The 15,045-nt window shown below is 36.4% G+C and overlaps 1 protein-coding gene across 12 annotated transcripts in view; it reads left to right on the top strand.

Annotated features, from left to right (window-relative positions):
* The window catches only part of LOC145690241 (ecotropic viral integration site 5 ortholog-like), a 176,583-nt gene that overhangs the window by 93,772 nt on the left and 67,766 nt on the right, over window positions 1–15,045 (top strand). For 10 of the 12 annotated variants that reach the window (XM_081764943.1, XM_081764946.1, XM_081764937.1 and 7 more), the window contains one exon: window positions 11,915–12,169. In XM_081764943.1, coding sequence (XP_081621069.1) covers window positions 11,982–12,169 — 188 coding nt within the window. In that variant the 5' untranslated portion in view covers window positions 11,915–11,981. Of the gene's footprint in view, window positions 1–11,914; window positions 12,170–12,216; window positions 12,406–15,045 lie in introns of those variants that run through there. The other 2 variants (XM_081764948.1, XM_081764947.1) reach the window with 2 other exon arrangements.

Raw genomic sequence — 15,045 nt, 5'->3', positions numbered from 1 at the left:
GTTAAATGGAGAAGGACAAACGAAAGTTAAACTAATATCAGACCATCAAGGGCTTGAAGCAATACTGATCATACCATTTCGGCAATGGTCTTTGACGTTTCCATCGACATGTGGGGACGGGCGTTGTCGTGGTGCAAAATAACACTGTCCAATAGAATGCGCTTTCATTTTCGTCGAATAGCTTCCATATATTTTTTTTTTAAATAGAAACTTGTATGTATATATCGAGCACTCTTCGTTGTTTCACCAAGTTTCAAGAGATCCGTACAGATGACATACTCTGTCCAAGAACATTGTCACTAACACCTTCTGTGTGGATCACGCGGTTCTAACCTTTCTGTGTCTCGGTGTCTCGACCATTCGTTTGTAAAACTGACCAATTGTCTGAGTTGTCCAAAAACATGTAGATTTAGATCAAATAAAATTTTACAAGCATCGGAACTTGGATGCTGTGAAGTTGGGTGATGGGAGTTTAGTTTCCTTTTTCAGCACCGATGCTATATAAGATATGAACCAATAAATTAATGTGGAATCCACGCCGTAATCCATTCAAATTTCAAGTCTCTCTCGCCGGAATAGAATTCGAGTACCCCTGTACCTAAGGCAGACTACTACTAAGCAAGGCACAGTGATCACTAGATGAGTGGAGTGGGCGGATGCTGTGAAGGGAGTCCATCCGTAAAACGGGGCTACTTTGACATTTAGGGTTACTTTGACATAGAGTGGGGCTACTTTGTCAGTTGAGCAATTCGTGCTTCCTGTGAGAATTGTTGCATATACTTTCATAGATAAAGGCTGATATGGTGTCCACGGTGCGAATTGCCGGAGGGGATGAGAGATTTCTCCCATTGTATTTCTACCCCCTCTCAATATCCTTCCTGTCCCTCAATATATAATATAAGGACTTCTAGATCCGCCACTGTTTATTCCCCCCAAAATGAATAATCTAATTCGCACTCTGGCGATATATATCAACGTGTTGTGGAAGGGTGGAAGAGAGTGGATTCAATGTGTCCTATGCAAAAAATGGGTGTGTGGGTTTTGTAATGGTGGATCAAAAAATCCTCAGTATGCTTGTTACGACTGTGATGTTGACGACTAAGGTTTTTCTTTCCATTGTTACATGTAAAGATAACATACCGGTACATATGTAAGTATGTTAAAAATAAAGTAGAGTAAAAAATAAAGTAAGAATGTAAGGTAAAGCACCGTGATGTTCAAAGTAAAAGATGTTAAAAGTAAAGCTTTAGAAAAACTTGTATATTGGTGTATAATGATGTACCACAACAAAATAAAGATTTCGTGCTTATCAAGTAAACAGCATTCCGTACCTTACACATGACCAAAACCGTGTTTTATACACTTTACATAAATTCCATGTCAAAATAACTCCATACGTTGAGTAACTTTAACCTTATGCAACAAATACATAAGATGTCAAAGTAGCCCCACCCCCGGGGCTACTTTGACCGGTATTTTTTAATTTATTCCCGCCTAAACTTACTTGTAGAGACTTAGGTTTAGTAGTGGATGTGATAGCCTAGATACCTATTGTTATGATGAGAATAGTATCATTCATTGGTTGCAGAAACTGTCCCGTATACAAATCTAAACTAGTCCAAAACCTGTCAAAGTAGCCCCGTTTCACGGTACTGTTGTCTGTTCTGCGCGACAAAATGTAAAATGCAGCTTAATATGGCATGAACTCCTAATAAAATATTAGGTCAGCTTCCGAATTCGAAAATACAATATTCACAAAATAGATAGGCCTACTTGTTAAATTAATAAGAGTTTCGAGACTTATTTGAAAATATATTGTAATATTATTGATATGATCGAGTTTCTATTTTTAAAACAGTAAATGCTTGTGGCATATGTTTTTGGGAAAGTAGTCTTAAGCAGTAGAAATTCTCTTACAGATCTCGTAGATTTGTAATCTTGATAAAAGGGCATATAACGAAAACAACATAGTTAGATATTGTTTGCTTTCTAGTTTTTGTGGTAAAGCGGCGATTGGAATCCTGTGGCTGAAATGAAAGTATTCTAAAACAGTTACACTACTGCTTAAAACACTATTGACCGCGTCACCCGAATTGGCATATGGCATCAGCTCGCAGTGTGCTGTTACTAATCCTTCATTGAGGAATCTAATCATTCATAATTGATTTTGTTCGTATTTGTGGACAAATTATGAATGATTAGATACCTCCCTGAAGGTTTGGTAACAGTACACTGCGAGCTTATTGGATGATGCTACATGCTATAACGCGCCCCTAAAGAATCCGGTCAGTTTTTTTTTAAAAAAAGAAAAAAAATGTAAACCAGCCTTCATCAATCGGGCGCTTTGGGTGCGGGACATCTGAAGTTTATTGTATGCGAGATCTCAGCTCAATCCCCCCAACAACCCTTACCTTTTATTGGTTCAATCAGTGTTTCTTTCTCCTCCAACCTTCAGTAGAAAATAGCGTACAAATTTCGGCTGCAATAATATAACACAAACATACACACACAAAATCTGGAAATAATCACACAAAAATCCTTGTTTTATTGATTTTATTGCCGTCTGGAAATACTATTACAATTTACCACCTTTTCTTTTCTCTTCTTTTTAATCGCCAAGATTAAACTTTTTCAAAAAATTTAAAAGAATGTTACTACAATTTTTCTCTCTTTCTTTCGATGTTTTACAATATAAGTTATATATTTTTTTTATTGCTTCTGCTTTGTAATAAAAGACGTCCTGACGATTTTCTTCCAATTCAGATTCAGTGGCGGCTTTTGTTACAATGCCGATTCGGGTGACGCGGACTATAGTGTACTGTTGTAAAAATGTTGACATTTTTGTTTAATCAAAAAGAAAGGGTAGAGAGGGAAGGCAGAGAAATGTAAATTATCCTAGTTGGTAAACTTCCCTCAATGTCGTTTGGTGGTGTTGGTAGTATATCTATAAGGCGTTCATCATTTGCAATTTTTTTTTTCATGCTATAAATGTTGATATAAAAATATGGTGTAGTAGCTCTGACTTATTTTGGAACAGTCGTCACAGAAATAAGAACTTGCATATTTGACAACTATGACAGATCGAAATCCAGATTTTTTTGTTGCTGCATATTTTCCTCTATAGGATAGATTTAGTGGTTTTAGTCCAGATTAGACACAAGTTAGAGATTTGAAAGAGAAGCAGACCTCTTTATACATACATGTTACGTCAAAGTGTTGTATAAGAGATTATTATACTATTTTGTCGGATTTCCCCCCACTCAATATTTAAAATGAACACAAATGGAATAGTTTTGATATGTCCATTAATATGAGTTTTTAACTAGGAGTTACTGCAAATGAAGTAATAATTGCCTTCGTACTTGGGTATCGAAGGTACTTTGAAAAAATTCCAGTTGCTCGATTGATTTTGCTTTACTTTATGTGCAACACCGAGAAAACTTGTAAAAATTAGTATTTCACTGCTCCTTTTTGAACATTACGGGAGTAACGTCACATGTTTTGATAGTCTTCTTTTGGGGCTTCCTAAAATAAAATTTGAATCTTGATCAGTTGAACAAATTTTGAGTTTTGTTTCGTCAAATTTTGATGACTGCTTAGTGTTTATTTATTATTTTTGTTAGGTTTTCCCATGAAATGTAATAGTTATTTTACTCTTTATACTTTGTTTTTTTTTCTCTCTCAGCCAATGTGAACTTGTAGGATATATCATCATGTTCACTCCTTTTTCTTTTTTAAGGTTGAGAGTATTCCATTCTTAGCTCTCTTTTATCACTCCAAAAGTTCACAAATCATCATTCACTTGAATTAATTATCGTCTCATTTAGCATATACGATAAGTTCAGCAACATTTTGATTTATTCTGGCATTTGTCTTCTATATTGGTGGTTAGTTGACTTGGAATTTAGCGTCCCGTTCAGCAACAAGACTGTATGAAACGTGGACATACAGCTTAACGTGCGATTCGAATTATGGGAGTTATCCGCGTACGCTAATCATATAGCCGCCAAGGAGTTCATCTTATAGATTCTTATTTGACAAGTGAGCGACTTTTTTTTTTTTTTTAGGTGGAATGGGTTGTCGTCGAATGACAGAATAGTATGTAGGTAGTTTAATTTCGGAAACGTACCTGCAAATGGCAAGGGAAGCTTGTTTAATATGTGTCATTGCATAGATTGAATTGCATGGGAATGTTGAACCTTATTTTCCAGTTCACTGGAAAGTTAGAAAATGTGACATACCATTATATTTCCCCAAACCGTTCAATTAGGATAGGAATGGAAATACAGTATTTGACTACATTGATTGTCAACGGTATCGACCACACAAGAGACGACTTTCCAGCTACTCATTTCGGAAAATGTGTTCGTACAAAATCTTGTCCTGACGTCCCATATAATGGGACAAAATTTAACATTGAAATATATATGTAATAATTGGAGACCGGATGTTTAGGCATTAAAAACCTGGAAAATAGGCAGGCAAATAGGCACTTAAAATTTAAAAAAATAGGCACTAAAATATAACTCGAAATAATGAAGATACTCAATACAATTAAAAAATAGATTCGTCATAGATAATGTTCAAAGAATATAGAAACATACCTGTTTGTTAATATCTTCTTTTCTTATATATATAACGAAGTTTGATATGCAATCCGTATATACAGGGTGAACCTGAAAGATGTGCACAAACTTCGGGAGGTAATTCGTGACATCAAAGAAGACAAAAAGTCCTCTTGCATTTTGTCGAACTTCGTATCATGTACGAGTGATAGGGGTGCCAACTTGGAATCAAAAATCGAATCCTGACAATTGGAACGGGACATAAATGAGTGCACATACTTTGGGAGGTGATTCGGGACATTCGAGAGGACTTTTTGTCTTCTTTTCATGTCATGAATCACCTCCCGAAGTATGTGCACATCTTTCAGGTTCACCCGATATATAATATGTGTGTGTGTGTGTGTGTTTATGTTATGTAAATTATATTTTCCTAATTAAGGCTTATTTTGAAGAAAATGCGTAGAATAAGCAACATAATCGCTAAAGCAATTATTGAGGCAGAAAGGGACGAAATAGGCAAAATAAAAATGGCTTAAATCGAAACTATAAACCCCCATATAAACTTTAAAACATTATTTTTGATCATATCTTTAAAGAATAGCTATTTTGCCTAACATCCGGTCTCTTGTAATAATCTAGATAGCTCATTGATGGGAATTCGAACTCAAATGGAACCTTTGGAAGATACTTTGGCTCAGTGGTAGAATGATCACCTCTGGTGCGAGGGGTTTCTGACTCGAACCATGCGATCCCTCCCTGCTGGTTTAGTGGCATTTGATCCTCGTGATCTCGAAGTCGATTTCTGGTGGAAGAGCATTGAAATTTGAACGCAACTACGGTGGTTCGGATTCCAGCTTAAAATGTAAGTTCATGTGTCGTATAGCTTTGGTGCTGAAAAGGAACGTTGAAGTTCGACAAACGAATTAATATATTGCAAAGGATAGAAGTACTTCGATTCCAGGAGTTCCAATCGGCTGCAATTAAAATACGTCCATTTTGAGAGTATTAGGTTATTTATTTCGCAGTCAGTACTACCCAATTTGATAGTTTTGAGTATTGTATAGAAGGATCAAGTCGGTAATCATTTCGAAATTTTATTTCGTTTGTATTCTCCTTTCCTAAATATAAAACGAAAAAAAAATGACAAAGAAAAAGGAAAGAAAAGCAACTTAATATATGAGAAATATTTGCGGCTAGATGACTGATTCGGAAGGGTGAATCTGAGGAAAGATCGCTTTACGTATGTATATGCATTATAAAGAGATACGTTGACTTGTTAAAAAATAAACAGAAAAATGTGTTAAATATTATCCATAAATATATCATACGATATATCAGGTAAAAGTACACGTACCACCAGAAAGACGCACGTGATTCCATAAAAAAGAGCATGCGAAGAGTTCATTCGCCCTTACATTTATCTTAAATCAGTGGCAAGTATAAAGCAGCTGAAAATATGTCTAATACATTTATATTTGAATGACATTAATTGTAATATTTTGATTTCAAGGTTGATGTGATTCAAATGAAGAGGAAACAATTGCTCGTTACAGTTTGGTATTGTAGTAAGACAATATACAATACACAATATACCTTATTTGATATTGGTATTCATTTTGGGTCTCTGTTCTCATTCTGCAATGAATTCTGAATAAGTTTCATCTCGATCTCCATATTTTATCCAAACCGAAAGTTGTGAAATTTTACGATTTCCGGTTCCAGTATAATATGGAAAGTAATTGAACATCCGTAAATCATGTTGAAGCTAAAGGAAAGGAAAGATATTGAAAGAGGAAACGAAAAAGAATTCCTTAAGAGAGCGAACAAAAACGTAAAGTACACAAATGGAAGGTGATCCATTCGCGAGAGGATGCTCTTTGCAGTTCCAAAGGATACATCGTCGTAATGATTAAAAACTATTCTTTATGAAAGAGTTATAGGAAAGGATAACAAAGAGCTCACATAAGAAGATGCTTATGTATGAGCTTGGTTTCCTTGTTGTCTCTCTTACTTGAATGTACAAAATTTATATACCGGTTTTTAAAGTTTGTTTCCTGTCTAAATTATTTTGTTCATTATTTGTATATTTTAATGTTTCTTTCTTTAACTTGGATTGGAAGCTTTTAACATGTAGATTTTTTTGTGGGATACCCGAGTTCGATTCTCTGTTAGTGTTCATTTGGTTCGGAACCTATGTTAAGCTGTAGGTCCACGTCTTAAATATCTTTGTTGCTGAAAGGAACGTAAACTCAAGTCCAATAGTTTTCTGGTACTTGTAACTTCTAAATATTTGTATTACGTTTCTAGTTGTGTCGTACTCGTACATGCTCAATTTCTCTCCATTTATCACTATTTTTTAACACCCGCTAACATATTTTGCAAATGCAATGTTGAAGTTAGTAACACTAATATTCTTGTGAGTTAATTTGCTGTATCATAGGTGGTTCAAATTAGTAAACTGCACTCCAGATTACTATACCATATGTAAGAGCGTGCCGTAGTAGTTTATGTAATATTTTTGTGCTAACATATCATAGTTGTGTGTATATACTGTATACGATGTGTGCGTATGGTAGAAGGTAAGAGAGGGAAGAGAAGAACGCTAAAATTAATTGCGATATTAAAGAAGTCAATTACTACATCAAAACTGAGAGATAGCGAAAGATTATAATGCTTTGTAGCTTTTAATTTGCAGCAAGTAACCTGTCATTGTAGTAGAGTACTTACGTGTTGATCAGTGGCATACGCAAGGCGTTGGTTTCCGGATTTCACCCTCCCCTTGACGAAGATATGCAAATTAACATTTACTATATTAAGATATGCTTATAACCTCCTGAAATGATACGAACTTGGGAGCTTGAATCCCCCCTCACTTGAAATTCTGCGTACGCCACTGCAATGATAGTGGTGATACCCAGATTACATCAATCATTGTTCGTATTTCCCATCTTTTTAACTTTGTAGTCATGAGATTGTGCTCGCTAAGCGAGATTATGACGAATTGATTTAGATTTGCAAACGATATATATATTTGGTCTAGGAATTAATTCGTGCGGGTGGACAAGAGATGGCGCAACGAACGGAGCGTCCCACAGTTCCGTGTATCCACACATGTGTTGCAAACCCCTGTCATCGCGTATCGTTCGTAGTATAGGGCAGTGGATTAAAGCGTCAACAACACCAGTTTGTAGTTAAGTGAACATGGCGCAATTTGTGCCTGATAAAGTGTTTTTGCGGGGTGTCCTGCTGCATTACTTTAACATGCAGAAAAGTGCGACTGAAAGTCATCGTATTTTGGTGGAAGTGTATGGTGACCATGCTCTAGCTGAGCGAACGTGTCAGAAGTGGTTTGCACGGTTTAGAAGTGGTGATTTCGGCTTGGCAGACCAAGAGCGAGCTGGACAGCCAAAAAAATTTCAAGACGAAGAATTGACACCATTGCTCGAGCAGGATTCGTGTCAAACGGAGGAACAACTTGCAGCAGCATTAGGCGTTAATCAAACAACAGTCTCCAAACGCTTGAAAGCCATGGGAATGATTCAAAAGATGTCACATTGGGTTCCACATGAATTGAAAGACAGAGACGTTGAAAGACGAAAAACCATTTGCGAATTGCTGCTTCAACGACAGAGCAGAAAGGGGTTTCTGCATCGAATTATTACGGGTGATGAGAAGTGGATCCATTACGAGAACCCTAAACGAAAAAAGGCCTGGGTGAAACCAGGTGAACCAGGTCCATCACAACCAAAACGAGATATTCACTGTGCAAAGGTTATGCTGTGCATATGGTGGGATATGAAAGGTGTGGTGTACTATGAGCTGCTGCAACCGGGTGAAACTATGAATGGAGAACGTTATCGACGACAATTAATGCGTTTGAAGCAAGCTCTGGCCAGAACACGACCAGAATGGGAGAACAGACATGATAAACTTATTGTTCAACATGATAACGCTCGCCCACATGTCGCAAAACCTTTCAAAACCTATTTAGAAAATGTCGGATGGGAAGTTTTACCCCACCCGCCGTATTCACCAGACGTTGCTCCTTCGGACTACTACTTGTTCGATTGCATGAACAACGATTTGATTGGACAGCGGTTTACTTCTTCAGAAGATATCGAAACATGGGTCTCTGACTGGATCGCTTCCAAGGATGAGGACTTCTTTCTCCTCGGAATCCGTACATTGCCTGATAGATGGGCGAAAGTGGTGGCTAGCGGTGGACAATATTTTTCTTAAGGTATTTATGTATTTTGTGTTTGTACTACAGCTTCAATGTGTGCGTACCAACCGCACGAATTAATTCCTAGACCATATATATATATATATATATATAAATTTCAATGCTAAAGGGTCTACTGTGATGAACGTCAGAAGTTTGAAATCGTGTTTTAGAAACATTGACTGAACTGGTAAGATTAAGCTGTAACAACTGTGTGCAATAGTCTGTGGCAAATTAGCATAGGGAGATACACAGTTGAACAGCGCATAGAAATTATGCGAATTCGCCGTAGTTCCGCAGAGTTGTGTTGAGAAATAATGATGAGAACTGACTGCCCAGATCATGTGATCTCTCCTTCCTCTTTATATTATTTTCTATGGGGCTATCTCAGGCTTATGAGAATAAGCCTCGAATAATTCGTGAATCCAAAGGAAACATTAAACACAGCATTGTGAATTGACCACGCAATATGTGAAAGTGGTGCGAAATTGGACCTTCAGAATTGGTCAGTTGACATTTGAACGACATTATCTTCAAAACGTAATACAATCGATTTTCGTTTTACATTTTGAAATCATGATGGACTTCCAAACTACGCGAATTCGATATTGCAACCGAAAGCAACAGGTCTACAATTTCCAGTTGTAATAGAAGGGTTACTCAGAGAAGGAGCTTATTCTTGGGACAAAGCCATATCAATCTCGCTCTCTCTTACCTCTTTTTCTGTATGAAAATTAGTATTAAAACTGGAAGTCGTAGTGGAGAGATTAGAATGGAGGTTGAATCTGTTCTTATGACTCTTAACTGAATGTAGTAAACGTCTGCATCTTGCGTCTGCTGATATGTCTTGCTATCTATTGCTGATTTTTCTCTGAGTCGATCATTATTTAAAAGGAAGTTATTGATTTGTATCACTTCTGCTTTGAATAGAAGGTTAACGAAGAATATGGGACATGTCTTGAGACACTGAATCCATTCCTATCATTTCTAGTTTTAGTAGAGGGATAAGAATGAAGATGTAATCTATTATTGAGATTGAATCAAATCCAGAAAACAACTTTTTGCTATCAATTACGGTTTTTGTTCTATGGTGATCAATACTGAAACCGGAAATGATTTATTTCTGTCATTTCCGGAAGGAGATGGAATCTATTTTTGGAATGCTGAATCGATTCCAAAAGACCGCGTTTCGATAACTCTTACCATTTTTGCTGTGATATCTGTTTCTTTTCCGTTGTCAGCAGGCAAATAGATGGAGATAGCTGTTCTGTAAGACTTCCGACACTTACGGATATATAGCATAGTTTGACCTATCCAAATATCCAAGTTTCAGAATCCTGCGGTACTTCCGCAACAATCTTTTTAGAGGTACTTGGTGAATACTTCAAATTATGTGCCTGTAGCCTAACTCCCTTTATAAAAATTGTTGTATGAGTGCTGCAGGATTCTGAAACATGTATTTTTGGATAGCGCACATATTAGTTCCTAAGTGAAGTCATGACCGGACTACGGTAGGTCCCATAGTTTTGGAGCTATAGGTCCTTAAAATTCATTATATATATATATATATATAATATGTTTTCGGCAGCTTCTAACTCCGAAAGGAAGCATTTGTGCACTCAGGTGGGCTATACTTTTTGTCTTTTCTTGGTGTCAGGAATCACCTCCCACAACGTTGTCAGTGTTGTTTTGAAACAAGTTATACAAGGAGAGAGAGAGGGGGTGGAGAAAAAGAAACAGTATTAGGAGCTAATATTGGTCTTTGTGGAACTCGTGGTATGTTTAATATACCTTATTGCGATTTGGTTATTCCTATTTCATCATATTGCGCGCAGTTAGTTGAATAGGGTTGGGGCCATAAGTTAGCATGCCCTCTAATTCCATAATTTTGCAATTTGTTCAGTAGAATTTCCTGATTAAGTAGGCCAAAGGCTTTTGTCAGAACCAGCAAATTCCATGTATTTTATTTGTTTTCTTTGCCTTATCATTTAAAAAAGGAGCTACGGGATTGCTAATTAACCTTGTACTCCCTAAAACCGAATTGATTATTTGCGAATATTATTTTTCCCCTAGAAATGTTACTAATATGTTATACATAACTTTTCCAAAATTTTGGAGATGATGATTGAATGGAGATATTACAGTAGTGTCCTGGGTCAGTAGTTGATCTTTATTTATTTATTTATTTATTTATTTATTTTGTCCATTGGCGTTATTTTCGCAAGTTCACTATTTTCTGAAAATATTCTTGTTTCAAGAGAGAAATTGCATAGATTAGTTAAAAGGTCGAAGATATTCAATACATATTTCAATCAAGAAACAAAGAATATTGTCGGGTCCCGATTATTTTTAAAATTGCATGTGTTAAACAATTGAACGGATTTCTGGCTCTGTGGTGGGTAAGCATATAATTAAATTCAGCGTTAGTGCAAATTTTTGTTTTCCAGCTCCTGATCTTTTTGAGCATGATTTTGCAATATTGGCAAAATACTTATTAAATAAATTTGTAATGTAGTGTATATTATTACTTGGGCATTGCTAATTAATTTTTACGGGCCCAATTCCTATTTTCTGCATTTTAATTGATCGCTTACTATTTGCCATAAGGTTTTGTTTCTATTATGTGATGTATTTGAGGTATGTTTTTCTTTGATTCTTTTATTACTACTATAAGAATATTTTTATATTTACTGTAATATTTTTCAAGATTAATGTTATTTGTCTTTTTACAGTTGTGTGTAGTGTTTTTTCTCGTGCAAGAATGAATTATACCTCGCGTTATCCAGTTACCTGTTGAATTTAAAGTTGCTTTGTTAAAACGTAATTTAATATATATTTTTTTAAGTAGAAGGCTACATCGAAAAAGTGTCTTAACAATGTCAGTGAAATTTCTTTATCTGATATTCACATCGTTTTCTAATAATGTGTCTTAATAGATATTGGAAATGCTTTACATTTGTTTCATGAAAATTTCTTACCCCGAGGTCCGGTATTGAACCATGGTTTAGAAACAGATTGGACAACACTCTGTTTAACCTTTGTGTATGAATATTTTCTTTTTGATTGTTTTAATGTATTATTATTTTGTAATGAAACTGAATGTGAAATATATGTTTTTACTTTCTAGGAACGCCAGCGTCCGAACTGATGGCCGTCCCACCACCGATCTACCCGCCGCGCCACAAGGGTTCGCCATGAGCTCGGCGATGGTGGCGCATTCTGGTGGCGAAACAGTGAACCGTCTTCAAAGCACAATCGTTGCGGATAAAGCGTGTACCAGTAATAATAACAGCACTAATACTACAAATAACCTTCATAACAACAACAACGAACCGTCAGCAGAAGATCTGGCGCTGCTGGCCAAACTGGAGGAGGCCAACAGGTGGGAGGATTTACTAAGTCATTACTTCTCACTTTCTGTGTGTCTCTATTCGGTATCTGAGTGTTGGACCTTGTATTCCTAACCAGTTATTCATCCACCCAGGCTGATGTGAATCAAGTGCCTGCCCAACCCATCTCTATGAAGCAGACAGGCGACTGTTCGCTGAGTTCGGGAGTCCCTTTCCAAGTGATGTACTCATATCCAGATTGGTGGTCAGTTATTCTATCAAAGAATCGGTTCGTTTGAGCAGACATTAGCTTTGTTTTTTTGTATCATGCTTGTTATAGCTTGCTTGAGCAATTGTTTTGTCAGACTGTTGATAATGGACTTCTTGCGTATTGCTTTCGTACTCTTATTATTCAAGCGTTAGTTCTCGTGATGCAGGCAGGTAGATATCGACGAAACTTTCAGCGTAAGCAGTTTCTAAACAAACTTATGAGTGAGTGAGTTGCAACGAATTGATTTGTTTCATTATTTTCTGTTTAATTTTACACGTAATATAGTAACATCAGAAAGTTTTAGAATTTGTATAACGAGAAGAATAATCTTTATATTGATATAATTGAACAACCATTATCAGTTCGTGATTAAAAAAAAAAGAAAACTTACAAGCAAAGAGAAGTGATTGATAACATGATGCAATCAACATATAACTTACGGTCAAAGCAAAAGTGGTGAAAGACGAAGGTTATAAAAGAGTATTGAAGGAAATATGACTACTAGGTACTAAAAAAAAAGTACATCTGATGTTTGGTGTCTCTGGTTCAATCCCAGGTCATGTAAGTTTGTGTTGGACAACATTTTGTGTGTGGGTTTTCTGAGGTTGGGGGACTTCTTACCTCCCACATTCTCATTTCACCAATTTACTATAATTCACTTCAATTAATCGCACATCTCCTGTAGCATACAGGCACAAGCGTGGGACCTAAAACTGAAAGACTTCTAAGATTTGAAAAAGTAATGATAATCTGTTACGAATAGATTTAATTTCCGTAATAGACATTACGTGTAGTGAAGGAATAAATTTTAAAATACATTAACTTTCGGATTAGAATAAAATAATCACTATGATCACATTCTAATATCTCAAATATACGATCAATAAATAGGTTTCACGTGTTAGCGAATCTAATATTTTAATGTCTTTTTAAATTATTTTCTCTTTCTTTTTTTAAAAGTTATTTAGACAAATAATTCCTAGCAAAACAATTGCAATATCTCCATTTGCTTAATTGTCATGCACTTGTCGATCTTAGTGTAATGTCCTTTTGTCCTATCAACGTTATCTTCTGCTTTTTTGGGTCCCTTTGCACTGAACTCTTTATCTGTTTTCCTTGTTTTTTGTTTACAAATACTTGTCACTTTTCTTTAGGTTGTTGTCACATTCATAAACCAGTTTTTTTCCGCTATCGATTGAAACTTCTTGTTAAAGTTATTTCTATTTTAAATTTCTGACGCTCTCATTTATCGTGCATTTTGCTCAAGGATGGTTATAGTTACTGTCGCTTCTCGCTTCCATTTAGGGTTTATTTTAATCGACCTAAAATTTGTCGCTGCGATTTAGAATTTGCAATTAGAACATAGCCAGAACCTTTTGTACCCAATTTATGTAAGATTAACGTTGCACTAAACTGAATTCATTTCTTCGACTTAACATTAACAAAAGAATTTAATCAACACAAAATGTGCTCTAATCTACTGAATTAATGGTGAACCCTGTTTATGTTTCTATGTATTGATTACTGATGTGTTTGGAAATTTTGTGTTTGTTTGCAAATTTGCATTACAATGTAAATTAGATTTATTTTTGTGGTTTGTTTTTAAAGACGAAAAAACTTAGACAATGAAGAAATAAAAAATGTTGGGAACTATTTCTAAAGTTGTGAGTGTAATTGCAAGTGACACAAATTACGAGAAGCCACTATCTGTTAAGAGTGAGTGTACAGGACGAACTTAGCGAAGAGTCTTAACCAAAGTAGTCACTGCTTGCAACTTCTGTTGTCGCCTAGCCAACTATTGGCTTCCGTGGCTAAAGAAATGCAGTCTGGGATGTAAAGAAATCCTCAACCGCACGTTTCACCTCTCCCACTCCTTCGATCGTCAAGGGAAGGCCTTCCCTCTCAATAAGTGTTGTAGGTACCAGAAGAGATGGTGATCGGTAGGAGAGGATTCAGGAGAATACAGTAGATGAGGAAAGGTTTCATACTGCAACTCATGGAGAGTCTGTATCGTTTTTTCTGCATTCTCGTTGAGCATGAGGACATAGGCCTATTATATTTTGAACTGCAGGCAAAGTTGAGGCGCATTTCATTGAGTTCAGCACTGTAACGATCCGCAGTGATGGTTTCGCTTCGACAGAGAAAGACATGATGGATCAACCCCACCATAGATCACCATACCAGTAACATCATCATCTATGAGTGTTGGAAACTATCCTGAACGTTGATCAAGATTCAGCCACTATTCTGACCGTTTACAGTTGTGGCAGGCCATTTTTCACCAAAAACGATAATTCAATGCAGGAAATTTTCCTGGTTATTCCTTAAACTCAGAGAACTCCACACCTCCAGACAGCGATTCTTTTTGGCCGGTGTCAGCACATGTGGCACCCATGAGTTCAGCGTTTTCACCTTAACGGATTGCATGGAGCCGACGAACGTTAATGGTGTGGGGTATGCCTAACTTGTCTGCAATCGCACGAAGACATTTCTGAGGGTTCACTTTTACGGTGTTCCTGATGAGCTCATCAGAAATGACGCTAATCGATGCTCGCGGTACTCATTTTTCGATGCTGTGTCATCTGAATGAAATTTGACAAACCAACGGCGAATTGTGCATTCATTCGCCATTTCTGGCCCAAATGCACTCTTATTTTT

This window comes from Thermobia domestica, chromosome 7, assembly GCF_964235325.1.
Source record: "Thermobia domestica chromosome 7, izTheDome1.hap1.1, whole genome shotgun sequence".
Taxonomy (NCBI): Eukaryota; Metazoa; Arthropoda; class Insecta; order Zygentoma; family Lepismatidae; genus Thermobia; species Thermobia domestica.
This window is presented reverse-complemented; position numbering and strand designations above follow the sequence as displayed.